The 27,848-nt window shown below is 44.6% G+C and overlaps 1 protein-coding gene across 1 annotated transcript in view; it reads right to left on the reverse strand.

Moving 5' to 3' along the window:
- The window catches only part of POU2F3 (POU class 2 homeobox 3), an 84,158-nt gene that overhangs the window by 18,455 nt on the left and 37,855 nt on the right, over positions 1-27,848 (reverse strand). Inside the window, exons 4-6 of the mRNA XM_065944715.1 lie at positions 2,531-2,651; positions 1,785-1,789; positions 1,234-1,336 (exon numbers count right to left, since the gene is read on the reverse strand). Of these exons, the coding sequence (XP_065800787.1) occupies positions 1,234-1,336; positions 1,785-1,789; positions 2,531-2,651 (229 nt within the window). The remainder of the gene's footprint in view (positions 1-1,233; positions 1,337-1,784; positions 1,790-2,530; positions 2,652-27,848) is intronic.

Raw genomic sequence — 27,848 nt, forward strand, 5'->3', positions numbered from 1 at the left:
CTAGCCTCATTGGTTTTATGCCTGAGCCAGTTTCACAATACCATTTTTCAAAAAGAAATAGAATTAACTGTTAACTTTCCTTTCCTATGCCAAGAGTAGGATGTATATTGGTTAGTGAATGCAGATACTCACAGATTCACATATGTCCTCATTCATCATCATCATAACACTCTGAGATGACTTGGAAACTAAGGATACCTATCACTGGAGCAGGTGCTAAGGACAGAAGGCAAGATTGCATTTTTGTTGCATTCTGGATCTCCAAAGCCTCTCTTTGGGATTTGAACAATGGAGGGAAGCTTAGACTTCATCACTTTCAGCTCTAGTTGGTGTAGGTGGGAGAGGGCGGGGCAGTACCATGCAATGCCAAAAAAAAATGGGCTTCTGACAGACTGTTACGGAACTTTCTAGTAGGTCACTGGTGACCTCATAAGACCACCTACCATTCGAGGTTATTTTTAAAGATATCAGAAAAATCCCTCCACAGAACTCTTGGCATATCAAGCTCAAGAAATGTTAGTTATTACTGTGAATATTCTAATCTGCTTGTTCTTGGCCAAGGAGAAGTTCTCTGTGAGGAACTTCCCTGTTGGAGGAAACCCGAGAATGCTCTGCATAGCCTGTGGGTGGCGCTGCCGCCCCACACAAACGGAATTGCAGCTCCCCAAGGGCGGGCGCCTGTTTCCACATCCTGAGTCCTGGGGAGGTTTCCAAGGAACTGGGACTGCGTTTCCCAAAGAATTCCTCCTTCCTCGCTCTGCCCCGGCTCTGCCACCCTTCACCTTTGTTTCAACTGGTCATGAAATTAAGGAAGATGGGAGAGGCAAAAGGAGAAATATTCTCAACCCGAAGGGCAATACCGGGCTCCTTCCTCAGGCCCTGAGCTGGATAAGCCGCTCTTGATACCAGAGGGTGAGCCGGTCACCCACCAACCCTAACGTGGCACTAGCGGTAAAGGACCCGCTTGCCAGTGCAGGAAACATAGGAGACTCGGGTTCGACCCCTGGGTGGGGAAGAGTCCCCTGGAGAAGGAAACTGCATCCCACTCCAGTCTTCTTGCCTGGAGAATCCCATGGATTGTCCACAGTGTTGCCAAGAGTTGGACACGACTGAAGTGACTTAGCACACACACACGCACATGAGTTGGTCACCCACACCCCAAACTTGGTCCCCAGCAGGCAGGAGCAGCCCTTTACCACCCTTGTCTATATAGAAAACCCCCAGGGTTCTCACCTTGCTGCCCAGGCTGGGTCTGAGATAGCAGGAACTGGGAAACAGACTGTAGGTGTCCGGGAACCAGCACGAGCTGCTGGAGTGAGTGGAGGGAGGCCATGTCCTATGCGGGGAGACACAGACATCACCGAATTTACAAGCTGGGAGCATGGGCTCCATCCACCCGCTGCCCGTCTGTCCCAAGGGTATCCCACCGGGAGCTTGCCCTATGCCTCCGTGTGTCCCTGTATTTGGCATACAGCAGCTACCCCGTTAACGCTGCTGTTGATACACTGCCTGCCCTCAGTCAAGCCATGCCTTGCAGCCTGTTGTTACTTAACCTTGCCTCGTTATTTAGCTTCTGTGTGTGTCAGAACTGTCTCCCAGCTGGACTGATAATGCCCTGAGGACACAGACTGTGGGTATTACCCATCTCTCAGAGGTTTACCCTAGAAATGACAAGCAATCCACTTTTTTTTTCTTAATCTCATGCCATTTGATTATATTAAAAGCCATTTTTATCTTGGCCGTTTCCAGGGTCTAAACCATTCCTGGAGGAAGAGGCCCGTTACTTGCTCTTAATAAAAACGCTTTGATGAAACAGAAAGTCCGTTTCCCCTGAGGGTTCCTCCCATTAGACCCCGCAAAGAGAAATACCAGTCCCAATATACAGGGACCTGGGAGTCCTCTGTGATCTAGACCCATGGGAGTCTGTGATCCCCACAGTACTAACCTTAGGTCTGTGCACAAAGAAAAGACTTGGTAAATTCTTGCTGAAAAGAAGTGAAAGAATAAATGCACATTCTATGCTTAAATATTTCCAGGGAAGAGGCGGCTCTTTCTTCCCTGGGGGAATCCATATCAAATCAGGGACTCACCCTGAGGACACCCAGCCTTCTCAGACATTTGTCATTACTGTTTCAGGAGCCTCTTTATTCCTTCTAGCTTGACAAACTCTTGAGGAAGGAGAATGGGCTTAGTTGGGACAGAGGTGCTCTGTAACCATTGCTGTCATCGTGAGGCTCCACTGAATATGGCTGGCAAACCCCAGCCTCACAGCTTCGAGCTCCATCAATTGGCAAGACAGGCTGCTTTTCTCCCAGAGGGGTGGAGACCTCCCTCTTTGCATAAGTAGCCAGGCTTCATCTTTCTGAGGAGTGTCTGGTAACCCTAACCTCACCTCAGACACCCAAGTTTCCCTGCAGGGGATTCTTTGGCCCGATCTGGACCCGCTGAAAATCAGATCCAGGGGTGGAGCGTTTTGCAGGAGGCTTGTCTGAGACTCACTGACCCACTGAGACTTTTAGGGCTCCCCGACTTGAGCTGGCATTTACCCCAGACATTTGATTTCCGGGCATCATGGCAGGTCCTTGACTCAGGTGACATGGTCGATGAGAGAGAGTCTGCTGCAGGGAATCGCTGAGGTCCTCAGTTTTAATCTGTAAGTGGAGGCAGGGAGAAGAAGCATCAGTTCAGGACCCCGCAGGCAGACAGAAGGGGAAACTTGGAGAAGACGGAGGCAGGAGATGTTCAACAAGTCCCGAGAGTCAAAGAACTTGCTCAGCGCCTAATGGGCTGCTTGATTTTCCGGCCTATGTGAGTCCTTTAGGTCAGGGCAGCTGGTAAGGCACAGAGGTTGAGAGGCTCTCGGGGGAAATGTCCTCGAGACGGGGGATCCACTTTTTCCTGAACACCATGGCCTGTGCTGGTATGTACAGCAATATACGTTCTTCCTCACTAAAACTCAAAAAATGAAGAATCTTTGTAGTGACTTCAAACATTTCTTTCGGATTGTTAGATGATATTCTTTTTTCTTGGGGGTGGCATGTTAGAATTTCTTTTTGTAAATGATAGTGCTCCTCAATGGAATTTTTATTGTTTTATTTATTTATTTATTTACGGCTGAGCTGGGTCCCCACTGCTGTGCAGGTTTTTCTCTAGCTGTGGTGAGCAGGGGCTGCTCTCCAGATGCAGTGCACGAGCCTCTCTTGCTGTGGAGCATGGGCTTTAGAGTGCACAGGCTTCAGCAGTTGCAGTCAGTAGTTGTGGTGGGCTTATTTGCTTCACAGCATGTGGGATCTTCCCAGATCAGGGATCAAACCCGTGTCTCCTGCATTGGCAGGTGGATTCTTTACCACTGAGCCACCAGGGAAGCCCCCTAAATGGTATTTTTAAAACTCCCCACTTTATAAAGTTTAAAAAAGAAAGTGGAAAAGGTAATTCTTTACCAATCTCCCTTATATTCTGTTTTTTATTTTCCTGGTCCACAAAATCGCAAAGTCTGGGAACCAGCTTCCCTCCATCCCCCTGTGTTTTCTACACTAACCTGCCCTCGGTGAGCTGAGCTGCTTTAGCAGTCAGCTTCTTTAACCATGCGGCTTGGGTGACAGACTTCGCCTGTCTCCCTGCAGGTGGGGACATGCTCCCTCACAGTCACTGCTGAAGTTGCAGCCTGAGGGGCCTGTGGTGGTTTCCACACTCTCTCCAGCTTCCACCACCCTTCAGTGGCAGCACCAGCCACCCACCTGTGGGTTTTCCAGGTGTCCAAGGGCAGGGCAGGAAGTTCTACTTGTGCCCACCGCTCCTCCCACCCTGAGAACAACTCTTGCAGCCTTTCAAAAAGTCCATTGTGGGGGTGGAGGGTGGGTAGGGAGTAGGCAAGGGACTTTGAATTCATATAATACAGCAGGGAGCTTGGGATACAGACAGAACCTTATAGAAGACATGGTGGGGCGGGGGTGGGTATGGCTCTGCTGGAACCTCTTGTCCGTAGGAATCTTGGCTTAAACCATTTTCTTGGGCTAAGCTGGGAATATCACTGGCATCCTGGAATCTTTCATGTCTGCATTAGTTTAACACAAGTCAAAGGTGCAGACTAACAGCTCTACCTGTGCTCAACTGCTGTGGGAAAATGGTGCTTTGGATCACTAAAGAAAGAACTCCCTTTGGTTGGAGAGTTAGGAAGATCTTGTTGAGTGACACAGACCGAAGCGGGAGCCCATGTCCTAAATATGGTACTTCGTACCTAGTGGGAAGCCAATGTGTGTTAACTGAATCAAAGACACAAACAGAGTTTCTCTCCCCATCCTCCACTGGGATACAGTGAGGAAAACATCGAACAGGGAGCTAGAACCTGCTTCTAGTTCCAACTCTGACCCTAGTTTACAACATAACCTTGAGCAATCATTTCATCTCTGTGAGACTTGGTTTCCCCATTCTACATGATTTTTCTTTTGCTCCTCCAGGTTGCTGCAGTGCTCTTAGATAAAGCAGATCTAAACAGCACCAGGAAGCCCTGCTTATACCAAAAGTGATAAGAAGATGCTCCTTTTAGGGATGGTCTTTACACATCTTTCCTCTCTTTCCTCACCTAAGGAGACTATTCTGGAAACTTGGAAGCAAAGAGGAGGAAGTCAGAGTGTCAGAGAACAGCCTAGTGGGGGCAGAGAGTTAGACACTCAGAAAACTCCATGGGCACTGCCCCCCCAGGAGTGATCTCCAGAACATCCTCCATCCCTACCCCTAATGCCCTTCAGCTCTCCCCACCCACCATACTTGGCATCTCCATCTAAGAAGTTCTGGTGTCCTAGTTCTTCCCCCAGAAGTTAGAATTTTCACATCCTAGATTCCAGGGAAACATTCGTTAGCAGATTTTTGAAAGCTCAAAATAGATGATAAACTACTTATTTCAGATCACCACCAAGCTCAAGCTTTGCTCAGAGGGGAGATTTTAATTAAGCAAAGCCTCCCTTCCCCACACAACTCTTTTGCACTCCCCTCCTTCTCCCAGGCATCCCTCATCCCCAGTGGGGATAGGTGAGACAGGATGGAGGAAGGGAGACTGAGGGAGAACACTAGCACGCTGGTGGAACCGCCGCAGGTAGCTTGGCAGGGCTCCAGCTCGGAGGCAAGTGGCAGGGTTCCTTTATAGACTCATTATGCGCAATGGGGAGATAAGAAGGTGCAGCTATGACAGAGCTTGAAAACATGCGCTTTGCCTCCAACCTGAGTGCTATCTGTTAGAATCAGTGCCAGGTCTTCCTGCAACACTTAATTTCAGAAACCAGTGCCATCATAAAAGAAAATGCACCCTTTCATCTGCTTTCTGGATCAATTGCCCTCCACACTCTTTCAGGGGTGCTGCCGACCTCCCACTCCCGAAAATGAGGTTCCTGATAGCAAAACATCCCCCTGGGTGTTAGCCTGCGGGTGTTCTGACAACTTCGTGTGTTACTCATCGGAGTTTTTGCTCTATCGACACCTTATTCTTTCATTTTTCACCATTTACTAGCCCTTGGGTATGAGTTGCTGATGGTGAACCCCAAAGAAGGCAATCCTGAAGAAACCAGTTTGAAAGATAGCAAAGCAGAAGACTTCCTGTGACAAGTTCTAAAATCTCCACTTTGGTCAGTGAGGCTCAGAAAGAGCTGAACTGGACTAGAAGGAGGAGAAGACACGGCAGCAACTCTGTCTGCTTCCCACGCCTCTGCCGCCCCCCTGCACACTTCTCTGATTACTCTCGGAGAGTTCAGAGGCTAAGAAACTAAGAGATCAAGTCCCTTCCAAATCCAAAAATCCCTCTCACGGCTGTCAAATGGAAAACACTGGAGTCTTTCCAGGCAACTGGGTGTTGGCTGTGGATCGGGACGATGAGATAGAGAGACTTCTGTTAGATCCCATTGACTTATAATGTGAGAACCAGAGGCGAATTGGACGAAAACTCAATTTCCTGCATACTTGTGAAAACCCCACCAAACCCACAGCCTCCCTGAAACTGTGTAGATCATCTGCAGGGTCCCTTTGGAGCGTCTTTTCATGCCAGTAGATTAATTCTCCAGGCCCTGTTGTGATGGACTGATCCCTGGGGACATGAGCCACCACAGAGGGCTCTGCCCGGTCAAGGCCCGCTCAAGGCCATCGATCACTCTGCCCATCTATTAGACACAGTTAGTTGGTTTAGGATCTTCTCAACCCATTGTGCTGAGTTACACTGAGTCTTGGGTAGTGACCAGAGAGGTAAAGAGGTATCATGGGTGATTATCTTTCCTAATCCGAGCAAACTCCCTGACATCACCTGCTTATAGAAAGCAATAAATAGTCTCGTTCTGGGAAGAGAGAGCCCTTTATGATGAACTGGAAACCCTTGAAACATTCCTTACTTAGCTTTACCTCCCAACCAGGAAGTTTGAAGACAAGTGCTTATCTTCCTATCTCATGGAGACCAGGAGTGCTTCAGAGATGGGTGTACAGTTACACGAGAGGACACTGGCCAAACCCTGACAAGGGAATGGTCCTCTGACCCGCCCCTGGCACTCTTTCTACAAAACAGTACCACACACTTCCCGGGGATGGGAGAGAGAACAGACTATAGGTGATGGAAAAGGTGATGCTGTGGTCCACACATACACTTGAACCTCCTTATTAACCATCTGATGGGGCATGGGGGGCTGGAGTACTTAGCCTTAGCCCCCTCCCCGTGACATGTCACATGGCCCTCTCCTGGGGGAAAAACAACCCGACACTAATGAATATATCACTGGCAATGAAAACGATCAAAGCTGCAGTGCCAGTTGCATAACTCGTTTGTGGAAAGTGTTTCATAAACATTTCACAAGAAGGAGAATTTCAAAGCGTGAACATCTCCCAACCTGCCTTCAATTACAGGCAAGATTTTTTTTTTTTTTGCTGGTTATTTCTCCCTCTCCCCACCCACCCGCCCCTTCTATACTTCTCCAGAGCAGTGAGGAAGAGTTTCTGTTTTGTAATTGATCTATAAAAGGGTTGATAAACATTTTGCTAATGAACAATCCTAAAAATACATTCCAAGTGGTGGAATGGGGCAGGCAGGTAACTCAGATGAACAAGGCTGAAAGTCCCCTAAGAGATGCTGGCTGTATTTTTGCCCAAGGGACTCCCCTTTCTCCATGGCTCATGACTGCTTCCCATGAGTCCAAGGCTCCTGCCCCCTTGGGTCCCCGTGGGAAGTGCCTGGGGAGAAGAGGTGGACTGGATGAGGTCTAATCAGGTCTATGACAGGCCAGCCTACATGCACCTTCTTTAAAAAACAGTTTTCTGACTGTTTTCTTTTCAATTAGGTGTGCTGGGTCTTCATTGCGGTGTGAGGGTTTTCTCTGCTGTAGTGAGTGAGGGCTACTCTTTTTTGCAGTGCATGGACTTCCCATTGTGGTAGCTTCTCTTGTAGAGTGGGCTTCCCAAGTACCTTAGTGGTAAAGAATCTGCCTCCAGTGCAGGAGATGTGGGTTCGATCCCTGGGTTGTGAAGATCCCTGGGAGAAGGAAATAGCACCCCACTCCAGTACCCTTGCCTGGAAAATCCCATGGACGGAGGAGCCTGCTAGGCTGCAGTCCATGGGGTTGCTAAGAGTCGGACACGACTGAGCGACTTCACTTTCACTTTTCACTTTCATGCATTGGAGAAGGAAATGGCAACCCACTCCAGTATTCTTGCCTGGAGAATGCCAGGGATGGCAGAGCCTGGTGGGCTGCTGTCTATGGGGTCGCACAGAGTTGGACACGACTGAAGCGACTTAGCAGCAGCAGCAACTAAACAGTAAGAAATCTTGTAGAGCACAGGCTCTAGACGTTCAGGCTTCAAGAGCTGCAGCACATTGGCTTGGTAGTTGTGACCCACTAGCTTAGTTGCTCCAAGGCATGTGGAATCTTCCCAGATCAGGGATGGAACCCCTGTCCCCTGCATTGACAGGTGGATTCTTATCCACAGTACCACCAGAGAAGTTCCTAGATGCACCTTTGCCTATAGCTTTGGAATCTTCTCTGGGACAGCACTGAACTTATAGATGAAAGAGTGATGAAGTGAGGAGACATGGAGTCCTTTAAAAAACATACAATTTCTTAGGAGGGTGGGGCCACTTGGAGTTGTTCCTTCTTGAAAAGAAGCTTTCCATAGAGGCCTCCTTGTTTTTCCTGCTTGTACCTCTGGAAATGCAACATGCTTATCAGTCCTGCTATTTAATGCTTTGGCTTCAGTTCTTAGCACATAGTACTGCTAGTGCTGACACATATCTGAAAAAACCCCATCATTTTAAGCCCATAAAAGTTTTCTTCTCCCTCTGGCATATAGGTCCGTGCATTCAAGTTTAAAACTCTAGGAAGGGGCTGTGCTCTCTGGGAGGTCACATTCTCATGGATTATTTTCAGTTCCTAGGACTTGAACCACTTTAACCACTGTACTGCTTTCTAGCCCTCTGGAGACGCCAGCAGCATCTGCTTCCAGTGAAGAGCTGGATTAATGCTAGCTCTCTTTTTAGACCCTTTTTTTTTTTTTTTTTTTCTGCCTCTCCACTTGACTTGCAGGATCTTAGTTCCCTAACCAGGGACTAAACCTGGGTGGCGGCAGTTAAAGTGCTGAGTCCTAATCACTGGACAGCCAGGGAATTCCTAACCCTGATCTCTTTTGAATCAGTCTTCTAGTTATTCTGGCCGCCTACCTGATTGACAAGAGGCGTGGAGTGCCTCTCTGATTCTTTGACTGGGAAGGAGTGCCACAGAGAACTGTTGATTCACCCCCATAGATGGCTGTTTTGCCCCCAAAATGAGTGAAATGGCCGGAAGTAGGGGTGGGAAGGGCTGAGGCTAGAAAGGCTGAGCATGAAATCAAACTCTGAAAATCTTTTGCCAGTGGCTATTCTTGGGAACTATCTGATGTGTGAATGCTGGTTGTCATCACACTGGGTTCTTCTGCATACACTGGGCTGCCTATATGGAAGGACCTTGTGATTCATTTCAGAGCAGGGGTTGGGGGAAAAAAAGAACACATCCAGGAAACAAGCACAAGGCTCAGAATTAACCAGGAGACCTGACTTTGGGCTCCATGTCTGCCTCTAAAGACGTGCATGATCTTATATTTAGTTATTTCACTCATCTCTCTAGGCCTAGATTATGCATCCATGAAAGGAAGAAAATACACCGGATGGAATCTACTTAAGAAATTTGTCATGTATAAAAGAGAGAGTTGGAGTTGATTTGTGAGCACACAGGTATGTTTATTGAGTCACTAGACCCACTTTACAGATGAAAAGACTGAGGCTTAGAAAAGTTAAGAAACTTGCTAAAAGTTACTTACTGCTGGTAAATCTGGGATTTCAATCCACATCTATCTGATTGCATAGTTCTACATAAACCTGACTACCATATGTGATAAAACTATAGACTCTTCAAGGTAGCTTTGTGCAGATTATTGTCAAGTGTATGGCAGATATTCAACAAGTATTGATTTCTCCCCTTTCCCATCAGAACTCAAAGGAAGTGCAGATACAACCTGGTTCAAATGGTTCATTTTATAGCTCTGACTCTGAGAAATCACCTATCAGGGCAACCCAGCTAGAGATGCAGCCCAGCCAAGTCTGGAGACCAAGTCAGGGCTCCTAAGAACAGGTCTTCTAACTTTCCACCCAGTATTCAGTCCACTCCCCTACACAGTGGCATGACTCTGTCTTCTGTTTCTATCACTCTGGGGCTGTTGCCCATTCTGGCTCCTGAAGTAACTCAGTAGCAACCCTGATCTCATTGCTCTAATAAGATTTAATCTCAATCCTGATTCAGAGTTCTCCATTACTACACAGGGTAAGGTTTAGATGCAGATAAAGCACACATCTACCTGATGTATAATCTGATACACTTGGTTTGGGAACCAGCATTTTTGTATTTCCTTGACTCCAGAGGGGTTGACATTTGCTCTTATCCTCCCTCATCATGAGGAAGAGAGATGGGGCAGGGAAAGAGAAGGCTCAGCCACACCACGATATTCTCACATTAGTGTACATTGTACTCTGGGGTCCAAAGGAGACTAACAAAAGGACGAACAGATGCCCAGCTCATCCTGGACACACAGGCACATATGCACACACACAGCACCAACTCGCAGTCACAAAGTGCTACATAGATTAGTTCCAAGAGCATCAGTTCAAGAAATGGAAAAAGTAATATTTTAAACATACTTTAGGGCTTCCCTGGTGGCTCAGTGGTAAAGAACCAGTGTATGAGACACAGGTTCGATCCTTGGACCAGGAAGATCCCACAAGTCACGGACCAACTAAGTCTGTGTGCCACGATTACTGAGCCTGTGTTCTAGAGCCTGGGAACCACAACTACGTGCCACAGCCAATGAGGCACATGTGCCTAGAGCAAGTGCTCCACAGCAAGAGAAGCCACTGCAATAAAAAGCCCACACACTGCAACTAGAGGCTAGCTCCTACTCACCACAATTAGAGAAAAGTCCATGCGGCAACAAAGACCCAGCACAGCCAAAAATAAATAAATAAAATTATAATAAAAATAAACGTACTTTCAAATGTATCATTATTTATTCTTCATGGTAAGTCAATGAGGAAAATAATCTTTTCAAACCATTTTTACAGATGTAGGAACCAAGACTAGAGAAATGAATAGGCCCATCACAGAGCCAGGAAGAGCAGAGCCTGACTCTCTATTTGGATCTTTGGCCCCCAGACCCTCCCTTCTTTTGCCCATACCACTCTGTAAGGCATCCCATTCTGTTTCCACCCAGAATTTCCCACCTAAAAATGAACTTGTTGACTTCTGCCTCCTCAGTGGGCCACGCTGTTTTCACATGTGGTACACAGTTGGTGTACAGGTTTCCACGAGTGGAGCCTGGGATTTTTAGACGGATGTGGGGATGGCATAGTGATCAAAAGTAAACTTTCAACAAGTCTGAATGGGGTTCTCTTTGGCATCCCCTGGGGAACTGCCTGTGACGTGGAAGCCTGCCTCTGAAAGCCTGAGCACTGGCTTTATATGCGAGTAAAAGGCTTTCCCTGGTAACGTTCATCTTTGAGAATAGTCTTCTAAGTAAGGCTGAGGTCCTGTCTCTTGTATTCTTCTGGTGCCCTGGATAAAGTGATGTCCCTCTGTGGCCCTCTGATCCTGCGTTTGCTCCAGTAGCAGTGGAGCGTATGGTCTTCCAAGTGGCTTTAAACATAGCTTTTTCTGCTCCATAAAGCTCCCCTTCCCAGTTTAGTTCAATAAACATTTAGTATGCACCTATTGTATACCAAGAGTAACTGTGACACAAAAGTGAACAGGGACCTCCCAGATCAGTTAGGAGATGGCAAGTAAAAGTGCAGTCACCTATACAGCCTGGCTAGGAGGGGAATTTGAGGGAGAAGGGATACATGTACATGAATGGCTGAGACCTTTGCTGTCCACCTGAAGTATCACAGCATTGTTGATCAGGGCCACCCCAATATAAATTAAAAAGCTTAAAAAATAGATAAGTAATGAAGTGAAATTAAAAAAAAAATCACACACACACACACAAAATCACCTACAGTGCAATACTGAAGGCAATGGAAAGGCGGTGCTGCGGTGGTCGTGTGGGAAGGTTGTGAGTTGCTTTGTCAGGGCAGAGGACAGATAACCAGAAAAAGAGGGGCGAGATAGGAAGGCTCCAGAGAAGAGAAGTGGGAACCTCTGAGGAGCCTTGAAGAATGAACAGGGGTTCAGCAGAAGGGAAAGCAGGGCATGCCAGGAAGTGGGAGCAGCTTGTCCACAGTCACAGATGATGAAACGACTTCACGTTCAAGAGCAACGAGCAATTCAGTGCTGCCGCAGCGTGGAGTAGGAGAGGCCGGGGCAAGCAGCCAGGGCCTGATGACAGAGGCCCTGTGGATCACGCAAAGAAGCTGAGGCTGGACTCGGGGGCAAAGTGTAACTCGAGCAAAGGGCAGGGACATGCGAGATTTTCATGTAGTTCGGTTATGCTAACAGCTGTACAGGATTTGGATTTGAAGAGACAATACCTGTGAGCAGGGGAATTAATTAAAGAGCTGTTTATCACGACAGTCTAGGTAAAGAGCTGCTGAGGACATGCCTAAGGCCAAAACAGTAAGAACGGAGAGGCAGATATGGAATGGCAAGTTTTTAGGATCGGAAAATATATTTCCGCCCCTAAAGGTTTATCCTCTGTAACAAAGGACTATTTCAGGAATTCTCTGTTGAATGCCTGCAGGACACAAAGAACTAACAGAAAAAATTTTGAAAGAACAGAGTCAATCCAATTGCTAAGAACAGATGCATGGAAGGTATTTGGGGTTCCAGAAGGTACTCACTAAGTCAAATATTTCTGCAATGTCCAAATTTTCAAAGGTAACTATTCATTTTAAATTAGAAAAAAAAGATTTAAAAGATTAAAAAGAGAAAGAACTCCAAATTTCAGTGCTTGAGTTTGGAAGATTTCAGTTCCTAAGGTATTCAAGTTAGTGATAGTTTCCTCTTTTACCTGGTGAAAGAAATGTCTTGAGACATTTAGGGGCACATTCTCTAAATAAACACACATATATGCAGATAGATATGTTTGTTGTGTGTGTGTGTTTTAAATCAATAACTGGGAATCTACTTCTCCTGCCACAACTTGAGTCATCGTCTACCAAGAGGCCACACCTGGATGTGGCCTACAGCCCTCACTTATACCTTTCTAAGAAGTTCTACAGTTTACAAAGCACTTTCAAACATATTAGTTTGGTTGATTTTCAGAATATTCCCATGAGATTGAAAAGGCAAGTGATGCTATTCCTATTTTACTGTTGAGGAAAACAGGTTCATGAAAGGTAAATAATGTATCCATGGCTGGCTAGCAGGAAGGCTCTGATTTGAACTCAGGTTATCTGATTTAAAAGTCACACATCTTTCAAATTTCTAGGATTTTCTGAGGAATCTTCCCAAATAAGTGGATTTTCAGTCCCTGAAATCTATCTCTTACAGATTCAAAGACTTTATTTCAGTTTTGGATAGCTATTTGTTGGTTTCATTTTTTTTTCACCTTCCAGTATTTTAATGGGGATTGCATTAACTATAGATTAATTTGAGGGAAATAGGCAACTTTATTATAGTAGACCTTCTAAATTACAAATTTAGCCTATTATTTGAATATTCTAATTTCTCTCAGCAATGTTTTATAGTTTTCAATAGAAGTATTGCACCTCTAGGATTTGATTTTTCTGATACTGTTGTAAATGTGTTTACAGTTTCATTTTTAACTTGCTTGCTGTGGAATATAGACATACACTTGCTTTTCACGTACTGATCAGATAATCATTAACTTTATTACTTGCACTTATTAATTCTAATAACTTCCTTGTAAGATCTTTTGAATTTTCTATTTACACAATTTGGTCAATAGTTTTCTGTGAATAAAGATAGTTTTACTTTTTTTCCAAACTTTACACTTTTTATTTTTATTTTCTACCTTTACCTTATTGCTCTGGCTTAGACTTCCAAGATAATTGGATAAAAGTCATGGTAGTGGATATTTTTGTCTTCTTCTCAATGTTACATTTCATCATTAAGTATGTTAGAGGTTGGTATTTTTTTAAAAGATATCCTTTATCAGATTAAAAACTTTTTTTTTCAATTTCTAGTTACTGAGCTTTTAAAATTTTAAAACCATGAATGGGTGTTTAATTTTATCAAAAGCTTTCTTCCTTCAGTTTTTTGAGATGACTACATAATTTTTGGCTTCTGTTTGTGGTTAATTATACAACTAACATTTTATTATAAAATCAACTTTGCCTTCCTGGAATAAATCCTACTATATGACTTTCTTCTCTTCCTCTTTCCTATTGGTTTCATTTTTGAACAGAGATCTTGTATCATGTACATCTCTGCTTTCCCCTAGAGTACCTGACAAAGAGCTCACAAAAAGAAAATTCTAAGCCAGTATTACTGATGAACATAGATGCAAAAACCTTCAACAAAATATTAACAAACTGAATCCAACAATACATTAAAAGAATCATACACTGTGACCAAGTGGGATTTATTCCAGGGCTGCAAGGATGGTTCAATATTCACAAATCAAAAAATGTGATATATCACATTTAATTTATTAAAGAGTAAAAAAATCATATGATGATTTCAATACAAGCAGAAAAAGCTTTTGATGAAAGTCAGCATCTATGACAAAAACTCTCCACAAAGTGGGTAGAGAGGGAACATACCTCAACATAATAAAGGCCATATATAACATATCCATAGCTAGCATCATACTTAGTGGTAAAACACTGAAGGCATTTCCTCTAAGATTAGGGAAAAGATGAGGATGCCCGCTTTTATTCAACACAGTCTTGGAAGTCCTAGCCACAGCAACTAGAAAATGAAGAAATAAAAGATACCCAAACCAGAAAGGAAGAAGTAAAACTGTCACTGTTTGCAGATGATATGATACTATACATAGAAAATCCTAAACACATCACCAAAAAACTTCTAGAGTTTATCAATGAATTTGGTGAAGTTGCAGGATACAAAATTAATATACAGAAATCTCTTGCATTTCTAAACACTAACAATGAACTATCAGCAAGAGATATTAAAACAATCCCATTTAAAATCACATCAAAAAGAATAAAATACCTAGGAGTAAATCCAATTAAGGAGGTAAAAGACACGTACTGAAAACTGATGAAAGAAATTGAAGATGACATAAACAGATGGAAGGGTACAACATGTTATGGATTAAAATAATTAATATTGTTAAAATGATCAAGGCAGTCTATAGATTCAATGCAATTCCTATCAAAATACCAATGGCATTATTCACAGAACTAGAAGAGGTAATTTTAAAATTTGTACAGAAGCACAAAAGGCCTTGAAGAGACAAAGTAATGTTGATAAAATAAAGAGCTAAAGGTAGCATGATCCCCCTGACTTCGGACTATACTACAAAAATACAGTAATAAAAAAAAACAAAAAGCAAAACATGGTAATGGCACAGAAACAGACACATAGATCAATGGAATAGAATAGAGAACTCAGAAATAAACTCATGGATTTACTGTCAATCTACAACACTGGAGGCAAGAATATACAATGATGAAAAGGTGGTCTCTTCGATAAGAACTTCTCTGGTGGCTCAGATGGTAAAGAATCTGCCTGCAATGTGGGAGACCCAGGTTTGATCCCTGGGTTTGGCAGATCCCCTGGAGAAGGAAATGGCTACCCACTCCAGTATTCTTGCCTGGAGAATTCCATGGACAGAGGAGCCTGGCAGGCTACAATCCATGGGATCACAAACAGTCAGACACAATTGAGTGACTTACACTTTCAATAAGTGGCACTGGAAAAGCTGGGCAGCTACATGTAAAAGAATGAAATTATAATATTTTTTTCACACCATATACAAAGATAAACTTAAAATGGGTCAAAGACCTAGATGTAAGACCAAAACCCATTAAACTCCTAGAAAAATACATAGGACACTCTTTAACATACATTGTAGCAATATTTTTTTGGATCTGTCTCCTAAGGCAAAATAAAATTTTTAAAATTAAATAAACAAATGAGACCTATTTAAACTTAAAGGAAACCATTGACAAACATAAAGACAACCTACTGAATGGGAGAAAATATTTGCAAATGACATTTGCAAATGACCAATAAGGGGTCAGTATCCAAAATATATAAACAACTCATACAACTTAATGTAAAAAAATCATACAACTCGATTAAAATCTGGGAAGAAGAACTGAATAGACAGTTTTCCAAAGAAAACACACAGATGGCCAACAGACACATGAAAAGTATGCTCGACATTGCTAATCATTAGAGAAATGCAAATCAAAACCGCAGTGAGATACCACTTCATGCCTGTCAGAATGGCTATCATCAAAAAAATCATAAATAACAAATGTCGGTGAAGATGTAGAGAAAAGAAAACCCTTGTGCACTGTTGCTGTAAATGTAAATTGGTACAGCCACTGTGGAAAACAGTATGGAGATTCTTAAGAAAACTGAAAATAATACTACCGTATGATTCTGCAATTCCAGCACTAGGTATATATCCGAAGAAAATGAAAATGCTAATTCAAAAAGATACATGCTCTCCAATGTTCATAGCAGCAATTACTTACAACTGGCAGTATATGGAAGCAACCTAACTGTCCATCAACAGATGAATGGATAAAGAAGAAGTGGAATATGTATACGAATGGACTATTACTCAGCCATAAAAATAATGAAATTTTGCCATTTGCAACAACATGGATGGATCTGGAGGGTGTTATTGAAATAAGTCAGAAAGAGAAAGAAAAATACTGCATATTACCACTTTATATTTAAAATCTAAAAAATATTGAGTTGGCCAAAAAGTTCGTTCCAGTTTTACCATAACTTTTTTTGAAAAACCCAAAAGAGCTTTTTGGCCAACCCAATTAAACAAATGAATGAATATAACAAAACAGAAACAGACTCACAGATAAAGAGAACAAACCAGTGGGGAGAGAGAAGGAGGGGAGGAACAAGACAGGGGTAGAGGACTAAGAAGTACAAACTACTATGTATAAAATAAACAAGCTACAAGGATATATTTCACAGCACCCAGACTATAGCCAGTATTATATAATAAATAATAAATGAAATATAATATAGAAACATTTTGAATCACTATGTTGTCTACCTGAAACTGATATAATATTATAAATAAACTATGCCTCAATTAAAAAGGAAAACCAACACATCTTTCAAAATTCCTAAGATTTCCTGAGAAAGCCTCCTCAAATAAGTGCATTTTCAATCACTAAAATCTATTCTTTGTAGCTCCAAGTCTTTCTTTTAGTTTTGAGTAGATATTGATTGATTTCATTTTTGAATAGAGATCTTGCTAAAAAGTATTATACACATCCCTTCTTTGCCTTAAAGGGTACCTGAAAGGTAATTTAGTCAATGACCCAATCACAATTGTGAACACATTTTTAAAAGCAATCAAGCCCTCAGGGACACTGAAGTGTTTGGCCTCTGTTGGCTGTAGCACTAAAAGGCTCTGAATTGCCTTTTTTTTTTTTTTTTTTGCCACTCTGTTTTTTTCCACTTTTTTTTGCCTCCTTTCTCACAACAAGGTTTATATCCTACTGTTGGTATCCTTGCTTCTAGCAGCATCCCCCATGCCAGTTTAACTTCGCAACTTTTATTTGCTAAGGGCTAGAAAAACCAGATAGTTAAGTTTGTTACAACTGCTTCTAAAATAAGAGTTTAAGGCTCTTCAGAAACCATCTGCTCCAAGTCTTATTGGCTTTCTTCTTACTCTCAGTTGGATTCTAAATAGGTGAGGCTGCGGGCTCTCTGGATAACTGAGGCACTGCAATGGCTCTGAGTAGCTGTTTGACATGGGGTTTGCCTTTTGGTTCAAATTTTACTGAGTACATATCTATCCTGTTACCCTTATTAGCCTGGGACAGGACTCCAGGCAAAATGGTTGGCTGAACCCACACAATTGACAGTGTAAGCTAAATTCTCTAAGGCTGAGGAGCAGTTACCAAATTTATTGCCAAAAGGCAGTGAACTTAAGCCAAGGGACTTTCTGACAGTATATCTGTTTCCCTACTTATAAAATGAAAATCATCTTTGAGTCCTGCCCAGATCTCAAGGATTTAGGGATAAATATCTATAAAACCTGGGCTTCCCAGATGGCGCAGTGGTGGAGAGTCTGCCTGCCAATGCAGGAGATGCAGGAGACTCAGCTTCAATCCCCGGTCATGAAGATCCTCTAGAGAAGGAAATGGCAACCCACTCCAGTATTCTTGCTTGGAGAATCTTGTGGACAGAGGAACCTGGTGGCCTACAGTCCATAGGGTTGCAAAGAGTCGGATACCACTACATGCCTGAGCATGCACACACATCTATAAAACCTATTCTAGGAAGGACTTCCCCTGCTTTCGTCACCAAATCAATATGAAAATGATGATTTTGCACATGTATTACCTGGGATACTTATCTTGTTTGCCTGTCACTATGTGCTTATTGAATAGATAGGGGCTGCTGCTACTAAGTCGCGTCAGTCGTGTCCAACTCTGTGTGACCGCATAGATGGCAGCCCACCAGGCTCCCCCGTCCCTGGGATTCTCCAGGGAAGAATACCGGAGTGGGTTGCCATTTCCTCCTCCAATGCATGAAAGTGAAAAGTGAAAGTGAAGTCGCTCAGTCGTGTCCGACTTGTAGCGACCCCATGGACTGCAACCTACCAGGCTCTTCTGTCCATGGGATTTTCCAGGCAAGAGTACTGGAGTGGGGTGCCATTGCCTTCTCCGAATAGATAGGGAACTGACGCATAAATACTTTCAATAATCCTAGAATTTAGGAAACTAGGTCTCAGAGAAGTCAAAGTATTTCTCAAAAGCCATATAGCTAGAAAGTGGCAGAGCTGGAATTTGAATCTAAGTCTAAGCAGATTTGGGCTTCTCAGGTGACTCAGTGGTAAAGAATCCGCCTGCCAATGCAGGCAGTGCAGAAGATGCGAGTTCAATCCCTGGGTAGGGAAGATCCCCTGGAGGAAGAAATGGTAACCCACTTCAGTATTCTTGCCTGGATAACCCCATGAGGAGAGGAGCCTGGCGGGCTACAGTCCATGGAGTCCCAACGAGCTGGACATGACTAAGAGACCAACCACGCATGCACACGCTGACCAGACGCAGAATCAACTCCCTTCCAGGGTATCATGCTGGCTTAAAAAGTCACGCCAAACTAGGCGCATTTTCTTTCATACAGGGTTTTAGAAATGAGGATTGGATGAATGCTATAATTATTATATGTATACATATTTACATGTCCCTGGAGATCAAGATGGGGTTCATAAGGGCTCAGAGAGTGTTAATTAACAAATCAATGTCATCCAAGGGGAATGTCTCCAATGGCATGCCATGGGACTCTGCTCATGATCCAGTCTTGCTAAGAATGTCATCAGTATACATTAGACTATGAAGAGATACGTACCCTGCATACTTAATACATCTCTGTGTGAGGAACAGGGCTGGCTACTACTACTGTGCACAACACATCGTGGTTAAAAAAATAATCTTGAAATGGTGCAAGGAAGGGAACAAAATAATAAGATAAAACATAAGAGGAAATGTAAAAATCCTTTACTTAAAATATGAAAATTAACTGCACAAGTTGAGGCAATAGTTTATAATTTTTTCAAGAAGACTTGGGAGGTGTTAACTGACACTTAAGACCATGTAAATTGAAAGTGTGATATAATTATCTTTTAAACAATCTGTAGACTACTGTATTGCACAGGGAACTCTACTCAATATGACGTGACAACCTATATGAGAAAAGAATCTGAAAAAGAAAGAGTATATGTATATGCATAACTGAATCACTTTGCTGTACATCTGAAACTAACACAACATTGCAAATCAACTACAGTCCAGTAAAATTTAAAGAAAAAAATTTAAAAAAATTTGTAGGATAGGCTGTACTATTCTAATGCAGTAGAGTGTGGAGTGAGGATCCTCTACTTAACCATGCAAGTTCCACCTGGACAGGCCTGCCTTATCTGGGCTTGTAATGGCTGGAATCAAGGCACAACAAAGATACAGCACCTGCTCAATCAAATTTTGTTGAATGAGTAAATGGATAAATGAATAAATCATCCAAGGTTCTCTGGCCTAGCCAGATGTCATCTGAGTATTAAGTGTTGTACACTTGTGGATACTATACCTAAGGAGGGTGACTGGCAGACCAAAACCTATGCATCTAAACAAATTCACAAAGGAATACACACTGTATAATTTATACCTACCTACATATTTACATATACATGCATTTTCAAAACTCCACAATATTTATAATTTCCATTTGTTCCCATATCCACATATGTGCAGAAAGAAGGTTCTTCTAGACACATACACACCATATTGATAAGAGAAATTCTCTCTGGAAAGAGGGCCGAAGCTGAACAAGGAACAAAAGTCTTTGTGTTTATCTGTATCATTAAATATTTTTACAAGAAAGCATTCATGTACTTTATGTGTGACTGCTTTAAGTAAGGCAACTAGAAACCTACATATGACTTTGCTGGAGGAATTCTGGATGTTTACACGGAAAGGGGAAGATTGAGGGGTGAGTCGTTGTGTTGTGTCAGTCACGTCTCACTCTTTGCAACTCCTTGGACTGTAGCCCACCAGGCTCCTCCATCCATGGGATTCTCCAGGCAAGAGTACTGGAGTGGGTTGCCATTCCCTTCTTCAGGCGATCTTCCTGACCTGGATCAAACCCAGGTCTCCCACACTGCGGGCAGATTCTTTACCATCTGAGCCATGAGGGAGGCCCTGATGTAGGTGGCAGGATGAGGAGTGAGAGCTCTTCTTAAATACTGAAGGGCTGTCAACTGAAGTGGACGGATTCAGGGCCTGGAGCATGTGGAATGATGACCATGGGTGACCATCACAGAGAGTGGATGGGGTCTCAGAGGAAAGAACGTCCTAACATCACAACCTGCTGAATCCTGCAGGGAACTGCATTCTGGAAAGTGAGTCCCGAATTCCTGGGAGAGCTTTGGCCAGAGGGGTGGGGCCAGGGGCCTTCTGTCAGGGATGTTGGCAGAAGAACGTTGCTCCAGGAGGTAGCTTAAGCTGGTTTTGAGGCTTACACTGGCTTTGAGGCTCCTGACAAGTAAATCTTTATTTATTTATTTTTTTTTTGGCAGAGTTCAGAGAGTGTTCTTTTATTTTGTCAAATAAGAGCATTAAAGTAACCAGTATCACCTACACAGGTCATCACTTCATTCCATGCAATTGATATTTTAATACCCCAAAATACAAAATCTCAGACTGTTAAAATTGAATATATTTAACTGTATAAAAATTTACTGTTTTCTTCTTTTAAAATGTCACTGCAGGAACTTCCCTGGTGGTCCAGTGGCTAAGACTCTGCACTCCTAATGTGGAGGGCCTGGTTTCAACCCCTGGTCAGGGAACTAAATCCCACATGCTGCAACTAAGACCCGGAACAGCCAAATAAATAAGTAAATATTTTTTAAAAATGCTACTGCAGATGGTGAAAACTTAGTCGTAAAATGTTGTATTATGAATAAATAAGTGTATCCACAGTCAGGATAGGAGAAAGGAAGAAGAAAGCCTTGGTGCCAGACAGCAGAGATCTGTGGAACCCTTCTGGGAACAGGGGACAAGTGACCTAAGGGACGCTTTTGCCCTAAGGGTCTATGTGTCTCTGACTCAGTCTGGAGTTAGAAACCCAACCCAAATTGTCTCTACATCTGATGAAAAATCCAGTCCCAGTGCTGTCAGGGGTCACTGTGGTTGAGGTTACCCTCAACCACACTTTCTACTGAAATGGCCAGGAGAGGGCAGTCCTAGGAGCAGCTCAGTCCTGTCCTCCATTAAGGGGCATTTGTAAGGGGCCTCCTCTGTCTTGGGATATGTAGCTTGGGACTGAACTTTCAACCTCAAAGGGTTTAGAAAGCCAAGGTGGCCAGAGTCCTCTATACAGACCCCGGATGCCTAGAGGGTAGGCCCTGGCACCCAGCACCCACTGAGCAAACAGCTGAGATACCTCAGCCAACAGCTCCTGGGGCCCAGCCAGTAAAGCAGTGGAGTTGGGAAATATTTACCAGAGTGGACTGCATGGAGCCCACTGTACACGCTATATGCAGACACCCAGCAAGCTCAGCTCCCTGGGAAGAGGGGTGTGTTTCTGAGAATCGCTGGCTGAGAGAAAGACGACAGGGAGCACAACAGCACGAGGAGTGTAAGGTCCTGAAAAGCAGAGATGGGAGTCCTTGGCACCAGGACAGAGGGACGGGTGGATAGGCTCATCACAGCTATCCATCAGTCCATCAGTTCATTTTAGAAACACATACTGAATGTCTGCTCTGTGCTAGGCACTGCTTTACTGTAATCGATACAATGCAGACTCTTTCCTCAAATATTTCCCATCTTCTGGAGGGCTACCTGGAGAAGAAGACATCTGAGCTGAGTTTGAAAAGATAAATGGTAGGGTGATGGGAAAGTGAGGATGAGGGGGTGAGGGGGTTGGAGGAGTGCAGGTAGGGCTCATTCAAAACAGTTGAGGACCTCCCTGGTGGTCCAGTGGTTACGAATCCGCCTGCCAGTGCAGGGGGACACGGGTCTGATCCCTGCTGGGAAGATCCCACGAGCTGAGGAGTGAAGCCGGTGCGCTATAACTATTGAGTCTTGTCTGTGATCTGGAGCCTGGGAGCCGTGACTACGGAGCCCACGTGCCACAGATGCGGAAGCCCGGGCACCCTAGAGCCCGTGCCCCAAAGCAAGAGAAGCCACCATCGCCACGAGAAGCCCGAGCGCCACAGCGAAGAGTAGCCCCTGCTTGCCGCAACTAGAGAAAGCGGTGTGCAGAAACAAAGACTCAGTGTAGCCAAAAATAAAATAAATTTTAAAAAAAACAACAGAGTCTAGATGCTGCCACTTGCTCTGTTCCTCCCTATCTTGAGGACACTTCCTTATTTTAAAGAGGATCATTTCTGGGTGGTACTTAGAAGCCCTTAGGACCTGGGAAGAAGACGGCTTGGAGGTCTCCTGTGAAGTCAGACTCTCCCACTCCTGCTCCCTCAGAGCATCCCACCCTAAGAGTGCTGGACCCTGGCTGAATGCTCGGATTCTGGGCCAAGTCCTAAACCCCAGATCCTGCTACTCCCCACCCTGCTTTACACGAGAAGAATGTCTGTCTCTCGGAGGCTGTGGGCTCGGCCAGGCTGGGGAGTGCCCCAAAGCCAGGAGGCTGTCCTCCTCTGCACTGCCCGGCCAGCATAAGGGGAAACATCAAACTTTCAGAAAGGAAGTTGGTTCTGGTTCACTTCAGAGAGAAAGCGACTCCATGCCTTTGGGCAGCTGCATGGATTCCCGCTGGCCAGAGTGGCATTAACTCTTTCTTTCTGGCCTGGGATCTCGTACCCTGGCAGCCACACGCCCAAGAGTCCCAGCCCCAGACAGGGGGCACAAAAGCCTTCCACCACTGGCCCCAGCGGGAATCAGCATTTATGCCCAGGGACTGGGTGTTCTAATCTTTCTGGGCCTCAGTTTACCAGCTCCCCAACTGGCCTTCAAAACCCACTTCCAAGCTCTCAGATGAGTCCCATCCACTCTGATGGGGTCAAGTTTAAACATTTCCTGGTTAGGATCACACACTTTCTTTGACAAGATGTCATCGGGGAAAGCCAAATTAATACAGAACTTACTTTAAGCAAATCCTATGGATGACGTTTGCTCTAACTCATCATAAAAGGGCATTCTTTATATTCTCTGAAAACACTCAGCGTAATATTGCTTTGAGTAGCAGGGTCTTGGTGGAAACAAAGTAAATTTAGTTGATAAAACTTTAACTTACGTACAACATTTTGGGAACCACCCTCTCAGGTATGGTGAGCCATGCCTGTGTTTACCTGGCACCAACTGAGCCTGGCAAATTTTTCTTATTATTCCTCTAGGAACGGGCTGAGTCAGGCACAAGGGCACAGGTTAGGGCACCCATAAGAAGGCCTGCAGTTGGGGGAATCTGAATGAACCTATCACCTGGAAATTGGTGAACCTCGGGCCTTCAGTGCCTCCCAAGAGCAGAGCAGGGAGCAGGCTGATGTGAAACAGGGCAGCTAGAATCAACTGTGGCGACAGCAACAACAGCCAGTTTATTGAGTGCTTACTATATCCCAGACAGCTTACACTCAAGATCTCATTTAATCCTCCTCCTAACAATACTATGAGGTTGATGCTATTATTCCCCCCCCCCCATTTTACAGAGGGAGAAACTGAGGCTTGGGAAGGGTGAGTGACCCCAGCTCCTGCTGGTAGAGCCAAGATTCAAATCCAGGTCTGTGTGATCCCAGGACTGGATCTCTGACCACTACACTGTCACTTGCAAGCCTAGAACCAGACACCCTGCAGGAGTCCACGTCAGCGAAGCCTGGGGAGAAAATGTTACAAGATGCCAGCGCAGGGGAGGGGCTGCCAAGACAGAGAAACAAAACAGGATGTGAATCCTCCGGAGTTGGGAGCCAAGGGGATTTTAGTGGCCTCGCAGGGAGGAGGGAAGGGAGTCTTGCCGTTGGATCTGGAAACAAGTAGCAGAGGCTGGGGGGTGACGGGGGCGATGGGGCAGCCGATTAGTAGAATGAGCTGGACTTGGAGACAGGGGGCCAGCAATGGACAGAGCGCATATGATCAAGTAAACACTGAATGGAACAAGTCCTGGCTCTGCCACTTAGTTGAAGTCACTTTACCATTTTGAGCCTAAGTTCCCTTGTTCATTGAGAATAATGATGCTTGTTTAATAGCTGTTGAGAGAGTCAAACTGTTGGCTTAATGGCGTAGGGAACTGAACGGGGCCACAGCGCCTGAGCCCTGAGCATATCCTCCGAAGCCGCTCTTGGGCTAGACTAGGAGAGGGAAGTTTGAGGTGGAAGAGTTTATTGTCTGCCACAGCTGTGATTCTGGGAGAAGGAGAATCCTCTGGATACTAGAGCTGCCCCGACAGCCCTCCGACTGGGGGCACAGAGAAACCGGGTCCCACCCCTAGCCCTGTGGGCACACGCACAGGCAAACAGTCCTCTCCTCCCTGCTCCCTTCTCACGCACAGGAGGGGTGCCTCCTCCTCTCGGGGCAGGGGAACCCTCTGGGTGGGAACCCTGCTTCACCCCACCCCTCCCCTGGCAGCCTTCCCCGAGCCTGCAGATAGCATCTCTGCCGTGCAGGCTGGCAAGCCCTGGCCGCGAGAGGTCTGCGGTGTGAGCACCAGGGCTGGGGACCTGAGGAAAAGTACCGAGCAGACTGCAGGTGGAGGGCTCTGGATCTCTGAGTCGCAGGATCTCTCTATCTCAAAAACAGCCTGCCACAGGGTAGGGTCAGACAGGCCTACTGCACATCTGAGCTCCACCTTGGGTAAATTACTTAACTGCTCTGAGTTAAACTTACCCCAGCTGTATAATGGGAATAATCACGCTTACCTCACCTGGCTGTTGTAAGGATTAAGTAATATCAAAGAAGATAGAACTTTAGGTAAAGTGCCTGGCACATTCCATCATCCACGGTTTGAATCCTGATCCAGGAAAGTCTCTTGACCTTTCTGAGACTTTGTTTTCTCATCTGTAAATTGGGAATTCTAAAAGCTATTGCTTTGGGTTGCTGTGAGGTTCCAATGAGATACTGCTTAGGGAAGGCATGGCCTACTGCCTCTCAACTCAGGATGGTATTAATTTCTTATACCATTTGAGCCAAATTCAGTTTCTTTTTCAAGACTCCTGCTCCAAAAAGACTCCTACATGAGAGGGTGATGAACTGGCCCTTCCTTACAAGAATCTAGACCCATCAAAGGCAACTCATTCAAATCTCCAAAGAAAGCCCTCTTTTGGATCCCTGCAGAATTGGGGAGAAGTTCTGGCACTTTCCTTCTCCTCTTGGGTCCTCTCTGCTCTCCACCCCACACATGAGCGGAGAGGAACGTTCGGTCTCCCATTCCCCAGCTAGAGGGACCCATGGGCTTGTGCCATTGCTGCAGCTGGAATGAGCTGGCCCCACACCCAGTGCCCCAGAGGGGCTTCGTGGTGGTGTTGGTGGCTGTAAGGTCAACCAGGGTGTCCCGGGGCCAGGCCTCCTGAGAACTCTGGCCCTCCTGTTCCTACATGCTCCCCACTGTCCTGCTCTAAGGCTCAATCCATCTAAATACCAACGCTGCTGCCAAGGCCACGAACAGGAGACCATTGACATCTGAGCCTCAGGCCAAACAGCAGAGCATGATTGGCAAAGGAGGACAAGTTCCCACCTCTCCAAAAGCGAAGACAATCATCAGTTGCTTCCCATCCATGCTTAAGGTGGGTAAGGGGAAGCTTAGATGGAGAGATCCTGAATCTCAGAAAAAAATTTCCTTCTAGTAGCACCGGCAGCCCATCTAAACTGGTGAAAGCTCGGCAGAGCAGCCACCCAGGGAGAGAAGAGGAAGAGAAAATTATGGGTTCTCATTCATCAGAAATAATAGCAGCTAATGTTTATTGGTCAATGACTGTATGTCAGAGCCTATTCTGTGTCTTAACTGTAATTAACCCTTACAACATGCCTGGAAAGGAGGCCTGATGACAGTTCTCACCTTCAGGTGAGGACTGTGAAACACGGGGAGGTTGACCAATATGGACAATTGGCTCAGCCACTGCGTGGGACCACCTCCTCCCAGACAGGAGCGGTCGCGGAGCAGAAGAAACATGGAGTCTGGAGTTTGGCTGGTCTAGCGTTAAATTCCCTACTTCCGGATGAAGTGATGGTGGGGAAATTCCTTTACCTTCCAGTGCATCGGTTTTCTAATCTATGGCATTGGAATGATCCCAAAGACCTCACAGGAGTGCTCTAAGTAATAAAAGGAACAATAAAAATGAAGCACATTGCAATCAGTACCTGTGCACAGGGAGGGTTTATTATCATTTAATAATAATAAATATTTACTGCTAATAAATATTTCTATTGTTATATTATCTTGACTATGATGGGGGAATCACTTTGGAAAGAGGAGTCATTTTGTCTCAGAATTCTGTCCTCCATCTACTTTGTGACTCAACAGGCCCAGCTTAGCCCCTGCTGAGGCTGCACTGGTTTACATACCCCTTGTTCTGACATTTTAAGGAACTTTTCAGACCTATCTCCCTGTGGAATAGCAAGCGAGTTCTCTGAGGGCAGGTCTGTGTGTGTTATTTGGGGGTGCCTTTTCCCAGTGTTGGGGAGCCTCCATATTTCACTGCCTTGTCTTTTGGTGTGGAAGAATCATAGCCAGAGAAACACCTTACCCTCCACCTGCTGTAGAAGTGCCCTGTGTCCCTGGTGAGTCTAGGTCAGCTGTCCTCACAGGGGGTGACAGTGAACCTGAAAGTCATTCTCTGAAATCTGTGTGGTGGTTTTTCCATCTTAATAACTAGGAGGTTCTATTTGCATTTACCAAGCAGAGGACAGACATTCCAGACGTCCTGTGATACAGAAGACAGTAAGAGCCAGGAAACACTTGTTTGTGTTCTGTACAACTTACATCTGGATTTCAAATACCCACCAGACACTTGTGTCAGTAAATAGCCTGCCTATAATCACACGAGCCTAGAACCCAATTCCAGATTTTTTTTTTCCTTTTGACTGCTCCATGCGGCAGGTGGCATCTTAGTTTCCCAATCAGGGATCAAACCCAACCAGGGATTGAACCCAGGTCCCCTGCATTGGAAGATTGGAAGTGTGAGTCTTAACCACTGGACTGCTAGGGAAGCCCCAATTCCAGTTTTTAGGTGGGTATACCATACTTTTTGCACACTTTTAATATGCATTGCCTTTTTCTGGGATGCCATTTTCTGCATAAATTGAAGAAAGATTATATTTTATTTTGTTTGGAAGTTAATCAAGAGTTTGTTTAACATTTTGGAAAATCATGGCTTTTGAGCTGCCAGCATAGCATACCAATATCAGTCTGTACTTGTGTCTGTCCCATTCATATAAACATCATATTATCTCATCAAACCTTCTGGGGGAGTCTTCACGAGGATTTACTTGCTGAAATATATATTATTTAATTTTTTTTCATTCTCCTTTGAATCATTATTTAAATTAGAGCATCCTACTGATTTTTACATATGTTTTCTATAAGTTTCATTCTAGGATATTAAGGGGGTTTGATAGCACCCTTGTTACAAAGGATATTGGATCTGATAAAGCTGAGAAACACAGGTTTAGAACGAAATGGATATGTGTGACTTGGTCCCTTCTGGGACCTGCCTGTTGGCTAGGAGTGTACTTTAAAGTCTGTTCTCCACCAACTCTATGTGTGCAGGGTGGATGTATTTAATTCTGGAGCAAA

The sequence above is a fragment of the Muntiacus reevesi genome, chromosome 9 (genome assembly GCF_963930625.1).
Source record: "Muntiacus reevesi chromosome 9, mMunRee1.1, whole genome shotgun sequence".
Taxonomy (NCBI): Eukaryota; Metazoa; Chordata; class Mammalia; order Artiodactyla; family Cervidae; genus Muntiacus; species Muntiacus reevesi.